Raw genomic sequence first — 23,779 nt, 5'->3', positions numbered from 1 at the left:
AGAGAATTGCTGTACTGCATTTTGTAGGTAAACACACTGCTGCTACTAAGAATCAGTACTGGAGAGCATGAATGTTTGTGAATGTGTTGCCAGTCAAGCAGGCTGCTTTGTAGTGGATGTGGTGCCAGTCAAGCTTCTTGCCTGTTTTTGGAGTGGGGAGAACTCACCCAGGCACAAGTAGAGTATTTGATTACTCTCCTGACTTGTGCCCTGTTGATGGCATAAAGGGTTAGGGAGGCAAGAGAATTCCTAGCCTCTGAACAACTCTTGCAGTCACAGTATTTACATAGTTAGTCCAGTTCAGTTTTTGTCTTATGGTAATCCACAAGATATTTTAATTGGACATTGAGTGATAGTAACACCATTGAATGTCAAGTGATGCTGGTTATGCTCTTGTTGGAGGCGGTCAGTGTCTGGCATTTGTGTGGCATGAATGTTACGGGTCACTTTCAGCCCAAGCCTGGATATTTTTCTGGGTCTGGCTGCAGTGTCTGAAGAGTTGTGGATGGTGATGAATATAGAATAGTCATCAGCTAGCATTCTCACTTCTGACATTACTAAGTTGGGAAGTTAATTGATGAAGTAGCTGAAGATGGCAAAATCAAAGACATAGAAAATAGGCACAGAGTAGGCCATTTTATCCTTAGAACTTGGCTCTGTTATTCAATAAGATCACATCTGAGCATTCACATCAGTACCCTGTTTCTACTTTTGCTCCATACCCTTTGATCCCTTCAGCTGTAAGAACTATGTCTGTCTTCCTCTTCAAAACATTCAACGTATTGGCCTCAGCCACTTTCTGTAGCAAAGAATTCCACATGCATACCACTCTCCAGTGGACATTTCCCCTTATCCCAGTCCTAAATGGCCTGTCCATATTCTTAGACTATGAGCCCTGGTCTGGACTGTCCAGTCATTGGGAATACCCATAATGTTTTTACTGTGTCGAGTCCTAATAGAATGTTATGGGTTTCCGTGAGATACCCTCTCTTTGGCTTAACTCCAGTATCATCCTAACCAAACCAATCACTCTTCATAAGTCAGTCCTACTATCCCAGGAATCAGTCTGGTAAACTCTTGATGTCGCCAGAATTTCCTTCCTCGGATAAGATCAAAATTGCACACAATACTCCAGGAAAACATAAATACAATCTGATAGCCATTATGGAGAAATTGCTTCAGGATGACAAGGACTGGGTCCTGAATATTGAGGAGTATAAGGCATTCAAGAAAAAACACAGAAGCTAGGTAAAGGTGGAGTATGAACACTGTTAATCAAAGATGATATTTACACAATTGTTAGAGATGACCTTGATTCAGGAGATCAGGTTTTAAAATTAATTTTGGTACAGTTAAGAAATAGTAGGAGAAAGAAGTCACTTATGTGAATGGTCTGCAGCTCTGCTAATATTACAACAATTTGGGACAATGTAAGCAAGAAGAAATACTGGTGATAAAAGGACAACAGTAATCAAAGGTGATTTTAATCGACATGTAAATAAGAAAAATTAGATCGGTAGTGATAGGCGAAATGAAGAATTCATAGAAATCTTTTGAGATAATTTCTTAGACCAGCATGTTTTGGAACTGTCCAGAGAACACGGTGTATTAGATTTAGTGTTGTGTAATGTGACAGGATTAGTCCATGACCTCAGAGTTTAGTTACACCTCAGTGGTGACCATCTCAATATGATTGAATTTTACATTTATTTTGAAATGGAGAAGATTCAGGCTCAGACCAGTATTTCAAATCTAACTAAGGGCAATGATGTGGGCCTGAAATCGAAGCTAGTTAAAATTAACTTGCATAATAGGTGAAGGGATAGAACAACAGGGACACAGTGCTAAGCATTTAAGGGACCATTTTAAAATGTGCAGAATCAGGAAATTCCTGTTTTAAGGAAAAATTTGAAAGGTAACACCCACCATTGTGATTATCTCATGAAGCTGGAGAAAGCTTCAAACTAAAGGAAAAGGAAACATAACTGCAGAAAGAGGAGTAGCAAGTCAAACGATTAATAAAATTATTAAAAACACCAGACAGTAACTAAAAACAACTTAAGCATGATAAAGTTGTTAGAAGATTAGTTAAGATTGTAAAAAGCAGATAGCAAGAATTTCCACAGATATTTAAAAAGCAAAGGGATATGTGAAATAATCATTGGTCCTGTGGAGATTAAGAATGAGAGTTAACAGTAAATAATAATGAAATGGTCAATAAAACAAACAAATGTTTTGCTTCTATCTTCACTACAGAGAATTTTTTTTTTAAAAATCCACTAATATCTGTAAACTAGGAAGCAGAGTTGAACTTAATGAAATTATAATCATGAGGAAATCGGTTCTAAGCAAACTGTGGGCTGATGGAATTTTTGAACCAGATGGGTTTCATCCTAGCACCTTAACAAAAGTTACTAATGAGATATTATATGCATTAATGTTAATTTTCCAAAGTTCACTAGATTCTGCAAGTGTTCCACTGAAATGAAAAGTAACAAAAACAAACCCACTGTTTAGGAAGGAAGAGAAGCTAAATTCAAGAAACCATAGACTAAATAGTTTGACGTTTGTCATGAGGAAGGTATTAGAATTGATTCTTAAATAGGCTATTGCTACATGCCAAGAAAAACACATAGTAGTCAGGAAGAATCTTCATGGTTTTGTCAAAGGAACATCATTTTAACCAATTTATCGGAATACTTTGAAGGAGTAACGTGCTGTGGGAAAAAGGGCAGCCTGTAAATGTACTATACTTGAAAAGGTGAGTGCAAAAAATAAAGACTTTTGATTTGGGATAAATACATTAGTATGGATAGAATATTAGCTGGGTGGCAGAAAACAGACACTATGCATAAATTTGTCTTTTTCTGATTGGCAAGATAAGAGGTTTGGAGTGCCACAGGAGTCTGACAATTTACATCAATTACTGAGGGAATTGAAGGCATAGTAGACAAGTTTGCAAATGACACCCAAGATAGTCAGAAAAGTATGTTGTAAAGAAGACATATAAGAGGTTGCAATGGATTCAGTTGACTGAGGGGTCAAAATCTAACTGATGGAGTATATACAAGAAAATGTGAAGTTGTTCACTATGGCAGGAAAAAGTGAAAATCAGACTACTTCCTAAATGGAAGATGCAGAATTCTGAAAGACAGAGCTTCAGGTATTCAGGTGTGAGAGTCACAAAAAAAGGTAGTATGCAGTCCAGCATGTAATTCAGAGGGATAATGTGATGATATTCTTTGTTAAGAGAATAAGTGAACATAAAAGTGAAGATGTAATGTTTCAGTGAAACAGGGCATTGGTGAGTCCACATCATGAATCCTGCCTGGAATTTTGGTCTCCTTTATTAAAGAAAGACATAAATGCATTGGAAGCAGTTCAAAGAAGGTTGATTATATTGATCCCCAAAATGAGCAGGTTCTCTTACTCGGATAATTTGGAAGGACTAGTCCTGTTTCCACTGGAGTTGAGATGAGTAAAGAGTAACTTTATTGAACTGTACAAGATCCTGAATGGTCTTGACAAGGTGCACATGGAAAGGATAGTTTCTCTTGTAATTTAACTCAGAACGAGGTCAAAGTTAAGGAAATTGTTTTCTTTCTCAAATGGTTTTGCAATTTTGGAACAGTCTGCTCCAGAAGGTAGTGGAGGCAGAGCCACTGAATATTTTTAAGATAGAGATGGACAGACTCTTGTTAGACAGGGATTAAGGCTATCCACAGTGGATAGAAATGTAGAATTTGAAACACAAAGAGATCAACCATGATCTTATTGAATGGTGGAGCAGGATTGGTTGGCTACCTTTTCTTCATATCATATGTTTGCAAGTCAGGGTGGTGTGGAAACATTTGTGCAGTAGCTGGGCTGTGCTCAGTCATGCTATCCTCCCATTTCAGTCTGGGTTTAGACCACAGTCAATGCTGAGGGGAGCTGGGTATTAATGGTCAGAAAACTCAGAGGAATTACTTTGTGCCATACTAAGTAAAGTGGGAAGTTCGAGCCTGGGTTAGGGCTCAATGGATTGGGAAGCTGAGGAAATGAGAATGGTGAAAGGAGGCAATTTGAGATAAAGGCGTGATATTCCTTAGGACATAGGAGGGGGTATGGAGATATGAAGATGGTGGGGTTAGTTGTGCGTAATTCACAATTACCATCACCTCAAAATGAGGAAATTTTATGGCTTTATGATCAACAAGGGCATAACAATGCATGAAGCCAAAGGTTTAGTTGGTACATAAGCAACATTATCAAAAATAAAAAAGGAATGAATGGAATCCATGGAAGACTGAAATGTATTCAATGTAGCAGGGACAGAAAGACAAAAGGAAACATGAAAGGTAGAGTGATTATCACTCACCTCAACTGACACAACTGTGGGTGGCACAGTGACACAGTGGTTAGCACTGCCGCCTCACAGCGCCAGAGACCTGGGCTCAATTCCCGCCTCAGGCAAGTGTCCGTGTGGAGTTTGCACATTCTCCCCATGTCTGCGTGGGTTTCCTCTGGGTGCTCCGGTTTTCTCCCACAGTCCAAAGATGTGGAGGTCAGGTGAGTTGGCCGTGCTAAAAATTGCCCGTAGAGTTAGGTGTAGGGGAATGAGTCTGGGTGGGTTGCTCTTCGGAGGGTCAGTGTGGACTTGTTGGGCCGAAGGGCCTGTTTCCACACTAAGTAGTCTAATCTAATTACATGGACAAATGATTGAAACCTTGCCAACTTTGCACCAAACTCAGTTGTGCAAAAAGGAGACACAATGCCTGCCATCACATGAAATGTGAGTTGAGTAAATTACTGTCATACTCTTTAAGAGTGGAGTATAATTCTTTGCATGTGAGGCAATGCTAGGGGCAACTGTATATCTTATGCTTCCACTGATTCAGCAATGCCACCCAGCTGTGAGCAAATTACATTCAATGGAAAGGTCGCAACCATTTAGGTAACTGTTAATATTATAGGTTATTGCCTCAAACAATCTTGACCATTATGTATTTTGTTTCAACTAATTCACTGTGATGTCATACATGCAAAGCTGTTTAGCTGCACATTTGCATCTGGCATTTCCATTTCTACATGCTATTCATACCTTACACTGGAACACAACGTTTCAGAGCTATCACGTTCTTACACATGACTGCAATTAAATGGTCTATGGTGATAAAGGTTAGCTACTTTTTGGGAATGGATGCTATCACAGATAAGACATACCTGCCTTTAACTCTCCTAGTGTAGCATTAGCAACTTTGGTTGGGCAACACATAGCTCTATAAGGTTGCCTAGCTCAGAACTCCTCATCTAGGCATGACATTGGCCTCCTGGTGATGGAAAAACCTCCATGCCATACTATTGTCTCAATATAATGATTGTCAGAGATCGTTGGACAGTAATTGATTTGCTGTTCTGTTTCCCACAGTTGGAGATGCTGTTGTTGGACAGGGGTGGACAAAGCCAGACGTCACACGACATCAGGCTATAGTTAATAGATCTGCTTAAAAATCACATGTTTCCAGAGCACTGATCCTTTTTTCTGGTGATGAAGGAGCAACACTCCAAAAGCTTGTGATTTTAAATAAACCTGTTGGACTATAACCTGGTTTGGTGTGACATCTGACTCTGTTTCTCCCAGATGTTTCATCACTTACCTGCGATGGAACCAACATATGGAGGATTTGTTGTGGTGGTACTGACGATGAGTCAATAGCGAAAAACACATCAATTATTTTGTTGTGACCAAACCAACAAGATCAGGAACTTCCAGCAGCTGTCACACAAGTTCAAAAAGGAAAATCAACAGCTGAATGTTTCCTTAAGAGGCAGAGGTGAATGATCAAACCCCAAATCAACCCAACTTAGTGCCATTTTTGACAATTGTCAGAGAATGAGCATCCTTGAGGCATTAAAGGCTCTTGTGGCACAGTGGTAGTGACCCTACCTCTGAACCAAACTGCACAAGTTTAAGACCCATTTGTGCCAGAGGTGTGTCATAACATCTTCTAACAGGTCGATTTGAAAATATCTCTAGACTTTTTTTAAGATGGCACCAGAGAGTGATGACACCATACAACACTTTTAATTGTATTTTGTTACAATACACATGACAATAAATAAATCAAAAAGAAGAAGGTGGAGATTAAGGATGTTCCATCCATCATCACTGAACTCTATTATCTACTGAGGTAGGATTTGGAAGGAATGGGTGGCCATCACATTCTGGTATTCAATCATGGGTGACTGATGCATGAAATTTTACATCATTGATTTCTTCTAATGAGCACTGAGAGACTGGTATGGCTTTTCCCAATACTCAGTCCATAAATGCATCCAGAAAGTTACAGATGCTATTTTTTTCTAGATGAGAGCTATTTAGAATTTTCTCAATGAACAATGAGATGATAACATGAAAAAGTCAACATGAGACAAGCAGACAATCCATCATGAATCGTCCTGTGAAAAAATACTTTGTCCAAAAATGAGAATATCAAATATATAATCTGTAATCTGTGTTGGTTGATTTTGCTGTATATTCCGTACACACAAGTGACTGACAATGGACATACTGCACTGATTCCACAATACAGAGCGTGACAGAATATGTCATAATGTCATTTTTTAAAGGTATACATTTTTTTATGACTGGTTGGAATCTAAGTCTTAATACAAAAACCCAAAATATCTCTAGTTAAATCTTGTTGGGATTTCTGCACGAGTATTTGGTACTTACGTTGGTTTTATTGTAAATCTGTGTTTTTCATGTATATATGCACCTGCCAAGGCTCCAGCGCCAGAGTTCAAATACTGCAAAATATATTAGAAAGGGGTAATTTGGGCAGATTGATATTCATTTCACTTGACCGGATGAAATTTACCACCAATTGCACTGAAGAAAAATATGGAAGAATCCATTTTACCTTGTAGTTACACCAACAGGCAAAGTCCACGTTCCAGTCATGCAGACGCAGCTCTACATTCCCAACAGCATGAGCAAGGTCAAAACCAACATAGCATCCCTGTAAAGCACAGGTTGAATAGTATTTTAGTTGAAAGTACACTAGGAAGTATGAAATTGATAACCTTGGAGGTTTAGATTGTCATAGAGGATTATATTTGCTGCCTTAGTATCTCAAATACATTTTAGAAAATAACGTTCTCATTAAAATACCCATTAAATTGATTGTGTTTCATACTGTGATGAGGTAAAACAGTTAACTGAACAAATGGAAAAGGCACTTTATAAAAAAAACACTTAGGTATGTTTTTCATTATTTGTCCTCAGTCATGCCAAGAAGCCTGCTCCCAGAAGAGTTTAAATACTGTCCTTGAAATGGCTATTAGAAGGATGTCACAGATTAGCTTGATTCTTTCAGTGTCAGTGTTTTGGAACACAAAGCTAAGGAGTTGCCACTCAATAATTTTTTTTAAAGTGGCATTCAGCTCGGGGACATAGGAAACCTCAGAGAATGGAGCTGAATATTGATGTTTTTATTACCTCATTGAAAGCAAAGGATAACCTTTGTGAATGCACTTCATTTACATTTGCAGTTTAATTTGAGAAAATGCCTTTTCTATAGAAATCTTCATTTCTTGGTGTTGCTATGCATTCTGTTCACAAAGAGACAGATAATCAGTGATGGGAATGTGATAGATCTCATACAAGATTCCCTTATGTCAACCTGAGATGTTATAAGTGAATGTTACTAATTTAGCAGGACTAGGTATCTATTCCATTCTGAAGTGGCTATCAAAAGTACACTGTCATTTAATAGGTTAACATTCAAAAAAATATGAAGCTCTAATCATTTAGTAATTCCCTTTAGTAACTATTCATTTTAGCACAATGCTCAGGAATGAAAGCCGCACTGATCTTTGCAAAGATAAATGGGTAACTCACTGGTACAGACAGCAACTAATGTTACTGAAGGGAGGAAAGGTTATTCACCTAGCCTGAAAAATTGGTTCCTTCTGACTTTTTGGGTGTGTAGTGCAGCTAGCTTCCAGGTAATTAGATTTTCTTTTAACAATTAGGACATTCTCATGAATTATATAGAAGTATAAAACATGGATACAGCTTGTACTTAAACTGACTTCCCGTGAGTATACAAGTTATTAATGGAGAACAAAATGACGTCAAGTCACTGAAATTTAACTTGTGGTGAATAAATTCACAGTTCAAAGCCATTTATAGAAACACAGAAAATAGGAGCAGGAGTAGACATCTGACCCTTCAAGTCTGATCTACTTTTCGATCTGATCATGGCTGATCCAACACGCCTCACATTCACTTTCCTGCGTTTTCCCTGTAACTCATGATTACCCAACTGATCAAGAATCAATCTATCTTAGCCTTAAATCAACAGAAGGAGACTGCCCCAGAGCTCTCTGTGGCAAGGAGTTCCAAACGCGGAACCTTCTGAGGGAAGAAATTCCTCACACTTAAGTTGCAGCCCCCACCCCACTCTTTATTCTGAGATTGCGTTCTGATCCGAGTCTCTCCCATGAGGGAAACATTCTCTCAGCATTTATTCTGTCAAGTCCCTTAAGAAACCTACATGTTTCAATCAGATCATCTCTTATTCTTCTAAATTCCAGTGAGTAGAATCCCAATCTGATTAGCCTTTGCTCATAAGACAATATTGATCTTTGTACTGAATACACTCATTGACTGGTCCTCTAAGTTCTCTTGATTTTCCTTTTTGATTGAAAAGATTAAGGTTTTTACCATCTCCAAACAAAGTATCGCCCACACACCAGGACAGATTGATAGATACTGCAGAATCCTACAATTCTTCATTGAAACCTGCCGTGAAATCTAATCAGCACATGAGGTTATAACCTCAATTTTTAAAATATATCTGAAACACAGAACCTATAACAATGAAGGGCTTCCTTTGTATTCGTCTGCATTATAAACTTAGATTATAACTTAAAATTCCTGATAGGAACCTTAAATCCAGAGGTTAAACTACAGTAACTTCACTGAGATTTCCTCAATGGTCTCAAAATATTCTAATATTTATTTTATGGATCCAAACAGGACTTTGGTTTGAGATGAAACATGCGCTCTAAAATGTAAAGTATGTTACACTATGTTGACAGGTTCTACTGAGCAACAAATAGTTAATATTTGTTTATTACTTGCTGGACATAATATGTAAACAATGAGCATAGAAGGCCATATTTTGCAAACAGATGTTTTGAAAAGAAAAGGTTTTTAAGTTGAACCTGCATCTGAATAATTGATGTGGCAAAAGCTTTTTATTTGGGGCAGTCTCAGATTAAAAGGCAAGTTAATACATCAAAAAGGACTATTCTATGGCACTAATAACAGTGCATCACGATGAGTTTCACTACTATGTGAACAATATGATGTACTTCAGGGGCAATGTAAACAAAATTGACTTTATATTGAACCATCAATGTGTGACATTTCCAATAATGTTACATTCATAACTTTCAACATGAACATTTTTCAGTGCAGAATGTTTTAGAAGTAATGTCTCTTTAAAAAATTAATATTGGCTGCTAAGATGGCAACACAGGTTAAGTGACGTTTGCAGTTTCTGAACAGGCTACCTCAAATCGCCACAGATTTTATCATTGAATGCCCAAGGTTGGGATGGATTTTTTGAATGAACCAAGAAATCCACCAGCTGTGTGATTCACACTGATTATTGTTTATGATCTAGTCCAATTGACGACAGATATCAAATCTTAGCACCCAAGAAGCAGGGAGAAAGAAGTCAGTCTGGAAACCTAATGGTATGAGAAATCAAGTTTCCAGCCGGAAGAACAGAACTATGCCTAACAATCAGTCAAATCACCAGCCAGGGAGTTGGGGGACAGATTCATTTTCATCTGCAATGATTCACCTGTACAATTTTGTTTGGAAATCCATTGACTTCCAAATTCCATTCATCCAGATAATTATGAGAGAGGAGCCATCCAGGCCTGAAGTTCGAATTATTTATTTATTTATTACGTTTCCACTTCTAGCTTAAATGCATGCATTGTGTCTCGAACCCAGTTTCGCATTTGTGTTTGCCTGTGTCTATGGATGAAATGAATGTGTTTCATTCCATTCATATTTCAAGGTGCTATGTAAATATAAAACTTTGGGCAGAATCATACAATCTTTTGGCTAAGTCCACAAAAGGTTTGTTGCTGCAAGGTCTAGTGCATTTCCTCACTGTATCTTACCAAACTCAACTTATTGACTACTTTCCACATCCCTGTGGCATCTCGCTCATCCTATTCATGCCCTATTTTATGATGCACTGTTCCTGCAATAACCTGCCACTCAGCAGATGTCCTGAACTTGCCCTGAACATGGTAGACAAAGGTTACTGGTACCCCAGTTTGTGGGCAGAGTCCTGGAGATCCTTTTTCACCAGGGCCAGCAGCTGAAGTCATGACACTAGATCATGCCAGCCTAGTAACATGTGGCCACTCAGGACAAAGCACGCTTCTTACAAAGCAGGTTAACCTCACCAAAATCAGTATCACCATCTCCTCTCTGATACCAAATACTCACTCTATCCCTACTTCTATACTTAAATCCCACTTTCATTAACGCCTGCAATATCATCAGACAAACACCCCCACTCACCCACCAATCCCTGAAATTTACCAACTCTGTTTTCGGCCTATATTGCCTACTCACTCACTTGGACCAACCTACACCAACATCTATACCTATGCCACATGCTTTTGTTGCTCTAGTACTTACATCTCTCTCAGTCCAATAAGCAAACAGTTCACAGTCAGGCAGAAAAGCTCAGGATGAGTGCTGTGCTGACTGTCATTTGGCTCTTTGTCCCGAATGAGGATAGGATCCTGACACTGTCAACCCCAAGCAGCATTTGGGCTGGTATTGGAGGCTGTCTTTGAATTACAATGCTGATATCCACACAGCAGTAGTCATCCCTTGACTTGATGGAGGCCTGATAACCACCATGACTCTGTGTCTTTGCTATAAAACAGGAGTAATATTGAGTCATTAGAGATGTACAGACAGAAACAGACCTTTCTGTCCAACTCATCCATGACGACCAGATATCCTAAACTAATCTAGTCTAATTTTCTGGCACTTGGCCCATATCCTTATAAACCCTTCCTATTCATTTACCCATCCAGATGCCCGTTAAATGTTGTAATTGTACCAGCCTCCACCACTTCCTCTGGCAGCTTATTCCATACTCTGCGTGAAAAGGTTTCCCCTTAAGTCCATTTTAAATCTTTCCCCTCTCACTCTAAATCTATGCCCTCTAGTTCTGGACTCCCCCACCTCAGGGAAAAGATTTTGTTTAAAGCAAGGCAATACCAAGGAGGGTTGCTATGCATATTCAGGCAGACTTTAGTTGAGTAAGTGATATAACAGTCAGGAAAGAGCTCAGTGATGTAACCTGGACCAGTAAATGAGCAGAGTGTGTGTTGTTGACTGTACAGGATTCTTGCTGCAGCAGTACAATGGTAGTTGCTGGTATCATCCAAAGTGAAGCAGTGAAGAGCAGACAAGTTGTTGTACATGGATCGTAGATGTGCCATGAGACATGTTAGAAGCTGGCATATGCTGAATGGTAATGTGGAAGGTCATGGGGCATCTGTGACTGATGCCTCTGGAGTGTGCCCTGAGACGTTGGTGTCTCATTTCCAATATCACAGTCAGTTGGTTCAAGTGGTGAGATGAATCCTCCAAGTGCTCATTCTGGTGTCCTCGTCAAGACTTTCTGACATTGAGCTTGTTTGCTGAGTTTGATAAGGTGAGAGGTTGAACATCGAAGAGCTGATATGGACTGTTAGCAATCATTTTAAGAACCAAAAATGTCCGTCAATTGGCAACGTATCACTGCCTGATGAGAGTCTCACCACACAGCTTCTGAAAAGCCTGAAAAATTATGCTAGTCTCTCCAAATGTTGAGATGGCCTCAGTAGCCTTCTTGTTTGACATATCTCACCATAGCCCATATTGCTCAGAGCCGATAAGATCTTTCCTTTTTTTTATTTCAACATACCTGGAAGTATACTTCAGGGTAATTACTGAAAATTGTAACATTTTCTCCAAAATGCATTTTGATGCAGACGGCTGGGTGATGATAAATGGGATAAGTTATCCCAGCATCTCTCACTGTCTGTAACATATAATAGTCAAAGATGTTTCACAGGACTATAATTCAATGAACACTGGACAAAAAGCTACATGAGGTGATGACAGACAAATAGCTGAAAGCTTGGACAAAAAGTTAAGCTTTAAGAAAAATCTCAATGGAATAGAGAGAGGCGGAATGATGGAGAACAAATGAGTAAAGGTAATGGAGACATGAACAATATAGGCAACCTATATTGACTAAAATGGAATGAGATGCAGATGAATGAGATCCAATGCTTGTTTTAGTTGCCAGGAGTAATGATTTCCTGTCTTCTTCAGGTAAAGGATGTAGTCCTTAAAATTGAAGCTCTTTGAACTCAATTTATGGTTTTAAAATTAGCGTGGTAACATCCAATTACTACCCCATTTTTTGCCAAATAAATGGCACTAACCAACTAAAAGATGAATTCCAATGTTGCTTGAGAAACAAGTTGAATCAATGCCTGATACAGAGCACATCATACTGTCACTGGATGTAAAGTTGAAACAATCCAACATTTACACTCAATAAATATGAGATAGAAGCTTGAATAAATAGAAACTCTTGTAAAATGCATTCACAAAACACCTCATAAAATGCATTCAGAAATGCAGTGGAAAACAAAGAAGGAGTAGAACTGATTGCAAAAAACTATTTTCCAGAGCTAGACAATGATTTTTAATACGTTACCATTTACTTTGCAGTCAGTAAAGCAAATCTAGAGCCAGTGGCATATCCAACAAAAGCTCTAAAAATGTAATCAATTCTTTTCAACTTAAAAGCAATCATATTCATTTTGTTCTGAGAACATTTCTAATTAATACATTTCTTCAGGTTGACTTTTTTTCTTCTTTCCACTCATTGTGTAACAGACTTTAATTTACTTTTAAAATTGACTTTTTGAATTGTGATTCAAGAAAACCGATATGCTCAACAGCCAATAGAATAAAAACATATGGCCTCAAATGAAAAACATTGTTTGTAATAATAGGTTCATGATAGCATATAATGTCAGACAATGCAATAGCTTTTACCACTTTCTCCTGCTAATTCTACTTTTCTTTCACAGAGGTAAAGAATCTGGCCCTCAGTGAGGAATATATTTAAAGCAGCACAAACACATCTGCATGAAGTTAAATCAAGATAATTTTCAAATTCAGGATAAACATATTAAACTTCTTTCAAGACAACTAAAGGACATAACTGTTAATACATTTATAAATTGGGGTAAATAAACTAATCAAGAATTCAATCTTTTACAGTGTTTGAAATGCTTTTGAAACCTTGTATATATCCTAATAGCCTCTAGGTGGCAGGAAGAACTAAATTTAACTATTCTAAAGTTGATGACGGTATTTTAGCAAACATACTTTGATACTGTTTGAAAAAAAACAAAATGTACCTTTTATATATATATATATATATATATATGATATCCTCACAAAGCTACTGACTGACAATTTCAAAACTGATATCAATAGATTTATGTTGAGAGAGTGGTGCTGGAAAGGCATAGCCTGTTAGGCAGCATCCAAGGAGCAGGAGAATCGACATTTCGGGCATGAGCCTGTCTTCATGAGGGCTCATGCCTGAAACATTGATTCTCCTGCTCCTTGGATGCTGCCTGACAGGCTATGCCTTTCCAGGACCACATTCTTGACTCTGATCTCCAGCATCTGCAGTCCTCACTTTCTCCTAATTAATAGATTTATGTTGGGTAGGTGTATTGAGGAATATCGAACAAAGCAGGGATGATCTCACTGAATGGCAAAATTGGTTCAAGAGATTGAAGAACCTATTCCTGGTTTTGATGTTCTTTACACCCATGTCATGGTCCAAAGTACTTTCCAACAAGTATCATCATTATCACATTTGCAGCAATTAATTTGCACCAGCAAAGTTCCATAAAAGCTCGATGAGTGAATGACCAGGTGTTCTGCTATACAACTTAAAGCACACTTCTCTACCTTTCATATGAGTGCCTCAGGAACATAAATGAATTCAAATAAAGTTTACAAAGATTTTACACGCACATGGCAAGGTAACAATATGCGACAAAAAGGATGCTACAACCATAAAAATTACAATACGAAGGCACCAGAGAAAAAAAGATACAGTGATGGTTTGAGTTTTTAGTAGTCTTGGATATTATTCACAGTATCAGGGAGCTGTAATGTTGAATTTAAAATCATTATTCTTTGTGATCATAGCATGAGTCAACACCAACTTGAGTTTATAAAACATTTAAAGGATAAAATATGTGTATGGTGGGGTTGTGACGTGTTTTGAAAAATTGAAAGTGAAGTGAGCTAAAGTGGGGTGAGGGAATTACAGACAGTAGGGCTGAGGCAACTTAAGGTTCCATGATAGGTTTTTTTCTGGACACCAAGTAGACACATATATGTTGGGTAGTCAGTCTACTGATCCACTGCCAGATCTGGATGGCTGTCTGCAATATAATTGTTTTCGATCAAAATGGACTCGAAATGTAAAACAGATTTTCAATCTTCACTACAAAATGTGTTCTGTTTTGCCTCTAGATCCTCCACCTCAGATCCAACAAACACAAACGGCCCTTACATTTTGCCATCACTTGGATTGAGACTACCAGGTCAGCTGCCTCTATCACTTCTCTCATTTCTCCTCTCATCTCTCTAGAAGTATCCTAAGATTTTCCCTGTCCAATGTTCACATTTTTTTTCAAGTTTCTATCTATTCTCATTTCATAGGCTCTCTCTTCTATCATCTTGTCTATAGCATCCACAGACCTTGTTCCTCTGCTCCTATGCTCACCAAAATACTTGCCCCACACAAGCTCATATTGTTAATGCTTCACTCTGCTCAGGTCTTGCCCCTTTTCACTTTGAATCGTCATTATTATTCTCCTCCTTTAAAACCACCAGCTTGCGACCTCCCATCTCCACTCTTCCTTTCCTCTCCAATATTCTTGAATATGTTGTGGCGACTCAAATCCATGTCCATCTTTTTCTGAAAGTTCATGTTTGATTGCCTTGAATCAGATTTCTGTCCCACTACAGAACAGAACTGTATTTTCTCAATGTCCCAAATGACTTCCTATAATTTGACTATAATTTTTTCTGAACCATGCTCGGCCAGTCTGCAGTCATTTAACTGTTGACCACACGACCCTTACCAATATCTTTCCTCTATTTTCTAGCTGCATGGAACTACTCTTGTTTGCTTTCATCATTATGTATGGAACCTTTGTCAGGCAATAACCTACACTGGCTCCTTTGTCGTTCCACCTGCTCTCATGGACCTATCCTTGGCCCGCTTCTATTTCCTACTCCAAGCTGCACCTTGAACTATATCATCAGGAACACAATTGCAGATTCCACCTGTTAACCAATGATATCCAATACTATCTCAATGACATCTCTCTTAAATTCCTCCACTGCTCCGAAAATTGTTATTCTGCTTCTCAGACATTCAATGTTCCGTGAGCAGACATTTCTTCTGACAAGGCATCGAGTGATAGTCAGCACAGGAATCCAGTTCAAGGCACCATACTTTAATAATTTTCTTATCAACCATAAAGAATTTGAAGTTAAGCAATTTAAGTAAGCTATCAATATTAACTGCTACTTTTTACATTCATTTTTATAGCAAATTAAAGCAGCTCCAGGATTTGTGTATCACTGTTTACTATACGCTTAAAGAAGTGGATATGAGGGGAATATTTGAAAGAAGCAATATACAATATACATTAGTTTATGCTAATGTTGCAATACATTTGCACAGTTTATGCTATCACATAAATCCATTTTGAGAATTACTGCAAATTCCTAGATGTAAAATTCATGGAATTTGATATGGTTTATTATTGTCACATGTACCTAAGTTCAGTGAAATGTCTGTTTTGTGTGCAGTACAGGCAGATCATACCACATGGAGGTCATAGGGTGATTGAACAGAGTGAGGAAGACAAAGTGAAGGCTGCAAAGAACATGCACAAAAAGAATTTGAAATTTGAGAGGTCTATTCATCAGTGTCATAACAGCAGGGAAGAAGTTCTTGAACCTGTTGGTACATGTACTCTACATTATGGGATGATGCCTAGAAAATGCGTGTCAAAGGGCGGCATAGGTTGAAGAGGTCTTTGAAGTACTCTCTCCAGTGGATGTTGACTGCCTCTCAGCCTTTGCTGAGTGACTGTCCACTTCTGGCTCTCTGTGGAGTAAGTGGAGTAAGTCGCTCAATGCTCGGACTGTAAGTGTTTTTGACTGTACTGAAGAAGCCTCGAATTTCATGGTTATTGGTGAATTTCTGAGTTTCCACCCACTATTTGTTCTTTAGCCCTGGGTTATTTGTGGCACCATGGACCTTCAATTGCCTGTGCACTTATCTCCTCTCATTTGAGTTTCGGTGTCACTATCAGCTCAGGAGTGGGTTGTGTTTGTGGCCTAGGATATCCTGGAACACCTGATCAGTGAAACCAAAATAAGCAAGTGTAGGTGTCAGATAGTTCCCGATAAATCTTTTGAAGTCCTGAAGTGATATCTAAGGTGGTTCAAGATCAGGCATGATGATTAGGTGAGTCTGAAAGTTTACAAAGGTGTGTGGAAATGTCGAGGAGAATTGGGCCATGGAGCATGAATTAGATTAGATTCCCAACAGTGTGGAAACAGACCCTTCGGCCCAACCAGTCCACACCGACCCTCCGAACAGTAACCCACCCAGACCCATTTCCCTCTGACTAATGCAGCTAACACTATGGGCAATTTAGCATGGCCAAATCACCTGATTCACACATCTTTAGACTGTGGGAGGAAACTGGAGCACCCGGAGGACACCCACGCAGACATGGGGACAATGTGCAAACTCCAGACAGACAGTCACTCGAGGCTAGAATCAAACCTGGGACCCTGGTGCTGTGAGGCAGCAGTGCTAACCACTGTGCCACCGTGTCGCCCATGATGTTGTGCAGAAGCTACATTGGCAATGATGGCCAAGAGAAACACTTGGCAAGCTGCAGCTGCAAGGTATCCATTCTGTTTTACATGGTGGGAATTTGTACCATCTAGTTTATCAATGGGAGGAGAGGAGAATTGCATGTGAGATGTAAAAATGGTGCTTTGAAGCTTTATGGAGATATAAATGTACAGAAATATATTGGTCATTACTCAAGAGTAAGACTCTGAAATCACTGTTTAAAGCTTGAAGGGAAAAATTGGGAGATCGTTTCCTTGACTTTGAGAATCTGACTTTAACATTGCCACAATACTTTCAATTATATTGCCACACAAGGGAGAGAAAATCTCCACTTATGATTTCCTGGGGCTCTAGAAGAGTGATCTAGATAAAAAGTGCATGAGTGTCCCTGAAACTGACTTATATTAGAGTGATATGACTAACACTTCAAAACAGCTGACACTGGATATGTTTTGTAATTGACATAGTCCTTCAGAAGTGTTCCTCATACAGTGATTAATGACATTTTAGTGTGGAAAGCTGCTGCATGCTTCATAAGGCTGATTCCTGAAGAAGGGCTTATGCCCGAAACGTCGATTCTCCTGTTCCTTAGATGCTGCCTGACCTGCTGCGCTTTTCTAGCAACACATTTTCAGCTCATAAGGCTGATTACACTAACACAATACAGCTGCTGAGTTATGGTGTTAAAGACCATGCGTTGGCAAAGGATTCTTCTTTTTTAAAGAAACATGTATAGTTTTCTTGTTGCTTTCAACAGGACTGGAAGGTAGTTATCTGTTACGTCTCAGGCATTGATGGATATTTTCAGCATTGGATTTATTATTATTAGAATCATAACCCATCTGTCTTAGGCCAACTTTATGTTGGTGAAATTTTACTCCAATCAAGATAGCGTTTGTACAATTTGAGTAAAAGCCAAAAGAACAGCAGATGCTGCAAATCAGAAATTACTGGAAAAGCTCAGCAGGTATGCCAGCATCTGTGGAGAGAAATCCTAGAGTTAATGTTTTGGATCGAGTGACCCTTCCTCAGAACCCTTACAATTGATCATGGATTCATGGTCATCATTACTTTCTTAATTCTACACTATTTGTTTTGTTATTATTGAATTCAAATTCAAAATCATCTGTAGTGATTGTACCACAAAACCCCCAATGCCTGCTGCACCCCTTAGGAAATCTCCAGATCAAAAGTTTTTCTGTAGTCAAAGCAGTGCCAGAAATAACAGTGGCCACTATTGGGGTGTCAAGCAGGTGAGTCTGGGAAGTTTGGCTCAAAGGGAGGGAAAGGGGCATAGAGTGTCACAATAGAGAGCTCATGCGCTGTGCATTGAAAGCTGCCAGATGATTCACCCCACCTTCTCCACCGGAGCAAAACATTGTGCCCAAGTCAAAATGAGGCCCTCAAGGGGCAGGTAATTGTCCACTTAGGGGTCTGAATGGCAGGTAACTGGTCGGCTTGATGCATAATGCACTCTTTATAATGAGTCTGGAAGTTGGGTGGGAGGGTGCTAATTACTAATCCATTTCAAAGAGAATCCTTGAACCAAAACAATTTGTCTACCTTCGAGCTACTGAATTAAATTTTGAATAATGTGGACTATGACAAGTTTGGTGCGAGAATCGTATGAAATATCCAATAAAACTGATCTCAATGTTAGGAGCAACTTGCTGACTCCTTTATGCATTTCCCGAGTACACATTCATGACCAGTTGACATTTTCCAATCCCTGACATTATACAATCACACAGTTTTTCTACATTAACTGAAATTGTGACTTTCAGAATGCTATGATATTTCCCTCTTTCCATCTTTCTGTATTGTGATGGGGAACAGTGAGATACAATTATTTCATGAATTCATTTTAATTTTTTTTATCTTTGGGTGGCACGGTGGCACAATGGTTAGCACTGCTGCCTCACAGCGCCAGAGACCTAGGTTCAATTCCCACCTCAGGCAACTGTCTGTGTGGAGTTTTCGTGTTCTCCCCGTGTTTGTGTGGGTTTCCTCTGGGTGCTCCGGTTTCCTCTCACAATCCAAAAATGTGCAGGTTAGGTGAATTGGCTATGCTAATTTGTCCACAGTGTTAGGTGAAGGGGTAAATGTAGGGGAATGGGTCTGGGTGGGTTGCTCTTCCGAGGGTCGGTGTGGACTTGTTGGGCCAAAGGGCCTGTTTCCACACTGTAAGTAATCTAATCCGATTTTTCATTTTGCAATTTGTTTGGTTTCATCCCGTCCCAGCACAGGACCACAGTACATCATTTATCAACTGAGACAAACACCCTTGCTTGCTTTCTTCACAACACTCACTGGTCCCATTCTCTTTGAGCTTAAATCCTTTGAACAGTCACCTTCCTTCATACTGTCTTTCTTATTTTGCACCCAAAGCTTGTCTTCATTTTAATCTGTCATCTTGATTGGCACCTGAACAACAAACATATATCTTGCATCTCTATACTGTTTCAGAAGACATTTTCTACTATTGCTCTCTTACACTACAAGACAAGAGAGCTCACAACAACAAGGAGAGGATTAAGACCACAGGTGGATTGCCAAATCTAAATCACTTCAAGTGGAGAAGGAAGCACTTGGGAACAGTGCTTCTTCTGGAGTTGCCAGAATCTTAAGGCTGAGGGGATTTTATGAACAGTATTTCTGGCTATTGAACTTCTTCATGATGCTCTAATAAACTAATGAGCATGCTTTTCAGGACAAGATGTATTGTGATTCATTCTCTTTGTCATTAACCTGCTTTATAAAACATTATCCTATCTCTCTTTGCTTTGATCTGCATGTCAACAGCTAGAGGTCTGCAGAAGACACCTCAGAAGAGGGGAATGCTTGAGAAAAGTCAATGTTATATGTTGCACCAAACATGAAACAGGAGTTTGGGTACGGTGGAACATGTTGCAAAAGTGAGCACTGGCAGTTTTTGTGGCCGAGACTGCCCAACAAACAGATCAATACAAGTCGGTAATTAGCCACCTGTGTGCACTGAGAAATACAGAAATATAGACACTGAGATTCTACCTATGCAACAAAACTACATTGCCTGCTTCATAAATGTAGTTATCCAGTTTTGGAAGTCTTCCAACTAGGTGAGTAGAGGCAAATTGCTACCTCTCTGTCTGGCCGCCTCTGGCTAGTCACAACAAGCATGGTGTGACACCTTTCTCTAATTAAACTGTTGTTTACTATTTTATTGCAAGCAATAAGTAATAAATTTCAAGGCACAGACACACAAAGCCAGAAGCAATTGTATCCAGTACAAAAGAAGGTTATATTAACATTAAAATACTTTAATTTGAAGCCACAATCGGCTAGCTGGCTTCTTGAATACAGTCAGCAGTAATAGCAGTTATTCAAAGATATTGGTTCCTTGCTGCTTCTTTTCTGGAGCTTGTTTCCATGAAGACTGGGAATCAATTTCTTTCACGCGAGAGAGAGAGAGATGTAGAGACAGCAGTTTTCCTTTCAGTCATTTGCCAGAAACTTCTGAAATCTTTGTTGAAATATCAATTTTGGCATGCATTTTACAGACGTTTCTTGGATGGACCTACCTTTGGCAGCCATTGTATCAATGTCCAGTAATCTGCATTCGCAATCCTGAGACAGTAATAGGTTTTCAGGGTTTGGATTGTGAAGAGTTTCTCTTCCCACATTCACCATCCTTGCGGGCAATTACTTTCTTCTCTCACATCTGCCTCGAAGTGGTTTCACATTATTACGCTGTTTGTTTTACCTCAATTAAATTTGCAACCGTTCAACTAGTTGAAAGTTTGAAAAATAATTTCTCCAAAAACAAAATGGCTATAGCCTCCTGACAAAAGGCCTAGTAAGAGGTTTCACCACATTGGCCAAAATTTATTTCCAACCTCTATGACATGAATTCCTATGATTTCCTCAGAATGAATATATTCATTGCGCACACATGATTTCCCAGTAAGTACAATTTAAATTTCAGTCACTGGCAATTAAATTTACAATTGGGAATTTCTAACAGAAAGAAAAGTAATTTTTTTGATACCAGGTATGGAAGGACTGTCTTATGAGGAGAGGTTGGGTAGATTGGGTCTGTACTCATTGGAATATAGAAAAATGAGAGGCAACCTTCTAGAAACATATAAGATTCTTAGAAGACTTGACAAAATAGATGTGAAAATATTATTTCCCTTTGAGGGACAATCTAGGACCAGTCGGCATAATGTCAGAGCAAGGGGTCATATATTTAAAACACAGATGAGGAGGAATTTATTCTCTCAAATGGTTCTGAGTTTGTGGAATTCTTAAGTTTCAAGCAATAAAAAAAACACAGGTTTTTAATTACTAAGGGAATTGAGGGTTTTGGGGGGGAAAAGCAGGAAAGTGGAGTTGAGGATTATTAGATCAACCATAATGATTCAAATAACTCCACAGAGGCCAATATCCCATCATCAAGTCACCCTTTATGTACACATGGAGCATCCTTGACACTGATCCAGCTCCCTCAGAGCCAGCTCTCAAAGTGAACAGGATATCTGTCACTCCTGTTCATATCTGTCAGCCTGGGCTCACTGATTGGCCCAGACCAGCAGCCCCAATCAGTGAACCTATATTCTATGAGTTCCACCTGGCTGACCTTGTTACAATCACGACAGTCTAATTGGATGATAAAGCATGCATGATTGGCTAAGTATTTCTGCTTGTATGTCTTATGGTTAATCAGCTAGATGACAGATAATGAACAGCTGAATTAAAGTTGAAGCCTTACAAATTTTCAGGATTTTGCACATTCACTGATGCATCAAGCAACTAGTAACCGGAGATTTTAAGCTATTAATTTCAGTAAGCAATATCTGAGCATTTTGACTGGAGGCTGCCTTTGCAGTATAATCTTCAACATCTGTTGATAAAGTACTTAATGAAAGGATGTGAGCCACAGCCTAAATAAATCATTTCATGACTTATAAGAATTTACATTTAGGAGACTGGCAACACCAATATCAGTCAACAAATCAATGATAACTATGTGATCCTCAATGTTTTCCAATATTAGTTATTCTGCAGGTGATATGCATTGTCTGTCTGGAAGAAAAATTGCTTCATACACATTTGAGATTATTATTGTGTGAGTTCAAGTACCAAGCGCTTTCATGGATTTTCTCTTGGTGTAGCTAACCATTAGAACTAATAGCATGTAAATTTTTTGAGAAGTAATTCAGACAGAGAAATTAATATAATGTCATTGGTCATGAAGGTGTAGACACTGAACTTGAAAGAGAAAATGTAAACAAATGTTTACCAAAATTGCAAGACAATTGCAAAATGTCATGAACCAACAATATCTTGTATCTTAGTCACGAAGTAAAATTGTAGCTTCACACTGCTTCCTTTCACTTGACTACCAAATTAAAATGACAGCAAAAGTCCGCTATCTAAAATAACTTACTCTAAAACGATGGAGGAATAGGTACTTCTGCTTGATGCTTTTGCATTCTCCATTTATAAGTGTCCCATCTGATTATCAGTTCTATTGAAATCAATGCTGGATTTGATACTTGATGAAGTTTGATCTGCATTATGTATTTTGGAGGGTTTTTCACTGAATGGCCTGGTAGGTTTTCACATCACATCTTACCAACTTGGCCAGGCTAACTGCCTGTCTGACCCTATGGTGTCCTACATGTCTGATTCTGACCCCATCTTAGAACGTGCTGTTCTCAGAACAAGTCAAAAAAATGCTGAATGGCCAACACCCGCCCTTGCGCGCGCACACACACACACACCAATTCTGAAAAGCTGCTATGCTGCTGTGCACCTAGACAAGCAATCTAGCACTTCCCCTCACTGGATACATCCACGCACAGCAGTCCTGAAGCCACATTGTCCATGGCACTGAGGTCAGGTCATGTCTGGCTTGTAGTATCTGATACTACTAAGCTTCATCATGGGACTATGATAACTTCTGCCTTCCAGAAGACCTTATCCTCGTCCTCTTCCTTGGAAGATTGCTTCCAATCCCATAGTTCCTCAGCATTCAGCACATCACCTCGATGCCTGCACAGAGCAGAGCACATCAGGAGCATACACATTGGCTGGATTGTACTGAAGAGCGTCTCAAACAGAAGACCCATATTGTTAGCAGCACTGCTATCAGCTCTTCCATGGTCCTGGTTTTATTATGGTCAGTATTATAACTGCACCCCACATCATGATTCATGTTGGAGTGGGTAGTTCCTGTCCACCAGGAACCAGCATTGTAAGGCACTTAGTCACCCAAAATCACTGGAAACTCAACAGAGCTGCAAGAAGTGGGGGTCATGGCCCCTGCCAGAGTCATGGGCACACATCTCCAGGCAGTGGTGATGGTGATCACAGATGACCTGAGCATGAATGAAATAGATACCTGCCTACTGATTGGTTCTGCGATCTTGTGATATGGCAAGTGTGTACCGTCAATGGCACCATACACTTGGGGGAAGGCAGTTATGTTCATAACCCCTGCCTCCATGACTGACCTCATCATGAGGAAACAAAATGAACCAGTGAAATCTTACACAGATAGAAATGGTCGCTGGTGCATTTAAGGGGACATGACTAAGTGATCCCATACAGATCACCCATCACTCCCTGGATGGAGCCAATAGTGTTGACGTTCAGAATGTCAGTGACTTTCATAGTCACCATGACGGGATGGCCCCCCAGTCCTGCAGCCTCCAGTTCCCATG

At 39.2% G+C, this 23,779-nt stretch overlaps 1 protein-coding gene across 4 annotated transcripts in view; it reads right to left on the bottom strand.

Moving 5' to 3' along the window:
• Positions 1 to 23,779, bottom strand: part of kynu (kynureninase) — a 220,913-nt gene that overhangs the window by 46,122 nt on the left and 151,012 nt on the right. For all 4 annotated transcript variants that reach the window (XM_087989228.1, XM_043694093.2, XM_043694092.2 and 1 more), the window contains 2 exons: positions 6,906 to 7,004; positions 6,719 to 6,792 (listed from right to left, as the gene is read on the bottom strand). In XM_087989228.1, coding sequence (XP_087845354.1) covers positions 6,719 to 6,792; positions 6,906 to 7,004 — 173 coding nt within the window. The remainder of the gene's footprint in view (positions 1 to 6,718; positions 6,793 to 6,905; positions 7,005 to 23,779) is intronic.

This window comes from Chiloscyllium plagiosum, unplaced genomic scaffold (assembly GCF_037043375.1).
Source record: "Chiloscyllium plagiosum isolate Xiang-an unplaced genomic scaffold, Cpla_swu_hap1 HiC_scaffold_7, whole genome shotgun sequence".
NCBI lineage: Eukaryota > Metazoa > Chordata > Chondrichthyes > Orectolobiformes > Hemiscylliidae > Chiloscyllium > Chiloscyllium plagiosum.
This window is presented reverse-complemented; position numbering and strand designations above follow the sequence as displayed.